The sequence below is a fragment of the Bactrocera oleae genome, chromosome 3 (genome assembly GCF_042242935.1).
Source record: "Bactrocera oleae isolate idBacOlea1 chromosome 3, idBacOlea1, whole genome shotgun sequence".
Classification (NCBI taxonomy): Eukaryota; Metazoa; Arthropoda; class Insecta; order Diptera; family Tephritidae; genus Bactrocera; species Bactrocera oleae.
Genome location: NC_091537.1, coordinates 11248902 through 11254582, shown reverse-complemented (window position 1 = coordinate 11254582; position 5681 = coordinate 11248902). Strand labels below are relative to the sequence as shown.

Sequence of the window (5681 nt, the reverse complement as noted above, 5' to 3'; positions counted from 1 at the left end):
ATACTACTATTTATAAAGACTTTTTTCTTTTTTTTTCCTTTTTTATTTTATTTTTTTTCGTTTTTTTAATTATTTTCCTTTTGTCTTATTTTTTAATTTATTTTAATATTTTTTTTATTGTTTTTTTATTTTTTAAATTTTTTTTGTATTCGTTGTTTTGTGTACTAATGTAATTAACTTTTGTTTTATATGAAAAGAAAAGGTTTAACACTATTCATAAAGACTTATTTATTTAAAAAAAAAAACTTTGTTGTTTTATTAGCATGATAAGTAACGCCGTAAATTGTTATTGTTATAGTTCAAACACGAATAATATAAAGACAGGCAAATTATATATATGTAACTTTATTCTAAATTAAAATTTTCAACAGTTATAAGTTTGGCAGACAAAAAAATACGGACTTTGACTGCATTTTACTACATTTTTATTGTTTATTTTTTTTTACTCAGAATAAAAATTTTTGAATGTGCCTGATTTAATGAATTTACTAAAATTATAAAATATAATGTTTTATATTTAAATTTTTTAATGCTTTCCACTCTTAAGAGATTCAAATGCATTTGTATTTGCATTTAAAATAATTAATAAAAAAAATTGTCTCGGTAAATCAATATACCTAATTTTTTTGAAGTAAAAATGTTTTATCGACTTTTTAGTTATATAAAGAAGCCATAAAATGAAACATACTTAATTTTTAAGTGAAAATTGATTTTTTACATTCAAAATGTTTGATTTAATATAAATAAAAAAGAATATGTACCGAATATCGTAAAAACTTATGCAATAGTATTAAAATATTATATTTTTCATTAAACAAAAACATGTATCAAATATTGTAAATATATGTTTGTAAATAGTAAAAAGTAACTTGCAATAGTGTTATAAAAAACCTAGAAATATATGCAAAAAATATTTTTAGTGTAACTTATAATAAGTACAACAAAAACCAATTTAAATATTTATAAGAAAAAACTTACTGCAAAAATAATAGTAGTCTGATGTATTTTTTTTTTATTTGAGTATTATTTACATATGTATGGATGTATGCTTTATTTTGTATGACCGAATGTACAAAAAACAACTGTAACGAAAATTAACTTGAAAATAGAAAACATTGTGATACTAAAACTATACAACTAGAAATCGTCAACTAAAATGTGCATAACGTAACATCACTTTTCATTTTTGTACAGAACAGGAAAAAAATTATGTAAAATAGAAACAAATTAAAAAAAAATTAAATGTTTGCTATAAAATGTTTATATATGACAGCAGAAACTTAAAATTGTGTATGATGTAGTAAATCGGAATCAACAAAAAACTCAATTTTGTATATGTTTGACGATACGAAGTTTTGCATTTTAGGTGACGATATGTACTTATTATACATACCTCTAACTAATGTTCACATATACAGACATATATATCCATTTATATGTATATGTATGTTGAGTAGTCCTTACTACATATTTGCTTCGCTCTATTTATCTACGACAACAAAACCGCCTACATCATCATTCCAGGTTAGCTGTGGTTTAGAATCAATTTTCATGTCCTTCAAAAACGCCCACAAGAGCCAACGCAAATACAAGTATGTGTGTATGTATATTGTTCTTACTGCGTTATATCTAAACATGTTGGTATGTGCGTATATATGCATATATACACTTAACTAACAAGTATTGCGGAAAAAACAAAACTGGAGCTATGATGATGCCTTTCTGTCTTGCCGCATGTACTTACTAATTTGTTACATTACGCGCATCGGAAGTCGGAACTTGCTACTTATCAATTTATTCGTGTTTTCATATCTTTCCTTTTTAGATATTTTCCGCAGGCTGACCCGAGTTTACAGGAATATGGATGCTATTTTGATTTCTGCCACAGCGTTTACGCCCCCGCACTCAAACGTCTTTTGAAATAGTAAGAAGACACTTGCTAAATCTATAATATCCTTGTGGCACACATCAACATACATACAACGGCTTTTTGATTTTTTACCGTGAAAATTAGTCTAACTGGAGCGTACATACTTGTATATCTGTGTGCGGCAAGAGCAGTGGTGAGTAATTTTTTAAGTGCATATATGTATGTACGTATTTATGTAAGAAAAAGATTGTAATGTCCTTGCTAATGGAATTTTTTAAAGTTAAATCATTTGAAAGATCAGTGATTTTCGTACCGCACCGAAAACGCCTATCGGTCCCAAAGAAGCGGCCCATTCGTCGGTCCACTATAGTATATATGTAGCTGCCATACAAACTGAACAATAAAAACCATGGCCTTGTATGAAGAACTTTTTTATTGGACGTGGATTATTATCCGAGTCTTAAATTACTTTCGCTAGCTTTAAATATGAATATACTAAACGACTGGACTCTACTACCTGAACCGGAAAGTCTTTGGACTGCCCAGAGGTCGCGGCCAAAATATATTTTTATCCATGTCTGAGGATACTAACTTAACTAAAATGCGGTCGAAAATTCACGATATTTCAGTAAATCATCCTAATATTTTTGGTATCAAAGAGACTGTCTTTGCCACTTTTGTTTAAAATGGGAAAAAGTGTATTTAGTGTTTTAATAAAACATTGTTTCCGACCGGTATAAAAGGGGTATAAAATGATCTCTATCTAGATTTTGAATGTGTTCAGAGATTGTAGATTTGTCTTTGACAATATTCTGCACCAAATTTCATGAAAATATCTTTTCAAATAAAAAAGTTTCCCCAAACTCGATTCGGATCGATCAATTTGTATGGCGGCTATACGCTGTAGTAGTCCGAACTGAACAACAGCTGTTGAGTTGAGTTGTTGAGCAATTGACAGCTGACCTATATATGAAAAGCAGGCCCGATGGCCAGTGCTCAGATGACTCTTACGCCGCGATGGGATTTGATTCGAAACTCACAAGGGGAAGCTGACTGCCAGCTGGCTCTATATAAGAAAAGCAGGCACCGTACCTGGCCAGTGTTTAGGTGACTCTCACACCGCGATGTGATTTGATTTGGAAGTCACAGGGTGACTTCAGGGGAAGCTAGCTGCCAGCTGGCTCTATATAAGAAAAGCAGGCACCGTGCCTGACCAGTGTTTAGGTGGCTCTCACACCGCGATGTGATTTGATTTGGAAGTCACAAGGTGACTTCAGGGGAAGCTAGCTGCCAGCTGGCTCTATATAAGAAAAGCAGGCACCGTGCCTGACCAGTGCTTAGGTGACTTTCACACCGCGATGTGATTTGATTTGGAATTCACAAGGTGACTTCAGGGGAAGCTAGCTGCCAGCTGGCTCTATATAAGAAAAGCAGGCACCGTGCCTGACCAGTGCTTAGGTGACTCTCACACCGCGATGTGATTTGATTTGGAAGTCACAAGGTGACTTCAGGGGAAGCTAGCTGCCGGCTGGCTCTATATAAGAAAAGCAGGCACCGTGTCTGACCTTGCTTAGGTGACTTTCTCTCTTCACTTTTCTTGATTGCTGTTTGCAGAGACCATGGCTATTTTTTAGGATATAAATATCCTCACTGAATATATTTGTTACTCAAAACAATATATTTAATTACTAAGTAAAAAGGATTCCAATACAAAACCAATATTTCAAGCAACCTCTAAACAAAAATGTCTTCCAATAAATTAATTTTAATGAAGATTTTATCTGAAAGTCCACTTTAAGAACATTATCCAATACAAAAACAAATAACATACTAACTAATCTTAAATATAATTTAAGTAAAACGATAGCAGCTAAAATAATTTATCTTAATAAACTAACTTTAATAATCGCGCGTCAGCAACTTAAGCAAATCACCAATATAGGCTTGGGCCATTTGCAATGTTTCGTATTTCGAGAGCCGACGATCATTTCCCAGCGATGGTACAACGTCTCGGAGTTTATCGAAAGCATCGTTCAAGCTATTCATGCGTCGACGTTCACGCGCATTGGCGGCAAGTCGTCGTTTTTTAATAACATCCTGTGGAGCACAGTCACTAGAACTGGTTGAAAAGCTGCAGTTTATATTGAAATGATGCTGAGAGGGTGACGCAGCCTTCAGTGAACCAATTCTATGCGTCGATCTATAATGAGCTTTAATATTTTTCGACCTTTCGACAGTTGAAGTTTTGCAGGAATCGCTGGTGTAAAATTGTTGATCACACAGTGAAGACCACCTTTTAGGATTTGCGCTAATGCAGGTGACTTGTCGTGTGCTTTCAACTGTATAGCCAAAATCAAAGTTATTCACGAAATTTTCATTTGCTTGGAAGCCTATAATTTCCGGTTGGCTTTCTAGCGACAACGACGACGTTGATGGACTGTTGCTACTGCTGCTGAATTCCATACTGTACAAAGCCGTAAGCTCTTCTAAATTATCACTTAGCATTTTCGAGTAGTTATCACTTTCCACCGATTCACTCGATTGCAATCGCCGCATTGAGGAGTAAAACGAAAGATCGCTGTCACAATATTCACCAGCTAGCATTTTCCTGAATTTCGTGTACTAGTGCTCCACTTCAGTGTCAGATTAAAACTGTGTGGTGCTCAGCACTTGTGCCTGTAATTTATATAAACCAGCCTTGACGATACCGCAAGCGTAAGGATGCGTGAAATAGCAATATTCCGATTGGCTGATAGTCAAATTTTCCTTGCATACCTGCACTCACCTGATCGCGCATCTCTGCTACGCATGCCTACTTTTGATTCGTTGCTGTACTCGCTTTTTGACCTTTTCTCTTTTCCGCCGCAATTGCCGAACACCTCAATGACCGCTTCTTCAGCTCTCGTTCTTGGATAATGCAATTGTTGTTGCAGACACTGGCCCAAATTGGCTTGCGGTCAAAACGTTTAATTATTTCATTGTAACCAAAGAAATTTTTTGTACACCTATGCTATTATTGTTGTAATGGTGTTTACGCAAATCCATTGTTGCTGACTCCTTTGTAATACCATATATGTTGCTTACAAATTGATATAGGACTTTAAGTGCTACCGCTTCGCAATTGTGTCGATCATTTCGATTTCTTGGCCAGTAGCTAATTTGCGGCCGCCGAAAGTATATATTTATAGGTCTGTAGGTCTGTATGTAAATACAGATGCATCTGTGTATGTACGTGTATGTGTAAATTTCGAGTAGGACCTCAAACTTTCAATTTCTTTTGAATTTTTGTGGCTTTTGTATTTGCAAATTATAGTGTCAAAATCGTATTATGTGGAGCATTTTAAATGTCAAACATTTGCTTTGTACATACTTACCTCATATTCTCAAAGGTTTATGCCCATATTCACATGAGAGCAATACACAAGGTCAACGGGTCAATATTACTGGGAGAAGGGAAATCACATAGGAAGCCTCTAAAAAAAAAGAATTTCTGTGCACTAAAAGTTGTATGAATACTACATATATACATATAAATGAAAAAGTATATAAATAAGATATAAATAAAGAGGTATGGACAACTAGCCGGTTGATCGTGTCATAGCCAAATTCTAAAATAAAAAGAAGTTTCATATAAAAACTTTACATATTCTTTTCTAATAACTGTTCTTATTCTTAAATGACCTTGCAACTTTTGACCGAGCTAATTCTCGCCATAGCAAAAGCTCGATCGCAGTAAATCGTCAGGACAATGATGTAGCTTAATATTCATGCTTTCATGGCGTCCGACCTCGTCAAGCTATTAAGTACAAAC

At 34.1% G+C, this 5681-nt stretch overlaps 1 protein-coding gene across 1 annotated transcript; it reads right to left on the bottom strand.

The window, feature by feature from the left end:
- Positions 1–3663: 3663 nt before the first annotated feature.
- On the bottom strand, positions 3664–5189 carry amos (absent MD neurons and olfactory sensilla). The gene has a single exon (XM_036366407.2). It carries the CDS (start codon positions 4472–4474, stop codon positions 3770–3772), a length of 705 nt encoding a protein of 234 aa, XP_036222300.2. The 5' UTR covers positions 4475–5189; the 3' UTR covers positions 3664–3769.
- Positions 5190–5681: the final 492 nt, after the last annotated feature.

Coding starts and splice junctions, on each gene's coding strand:
- amos (XM_036366407.2), bottom strand. CDS start 4,474: ATGCTAGCTGGTGAATATTGTGACAGCGATCTTTCGTTTTACTCCTCA.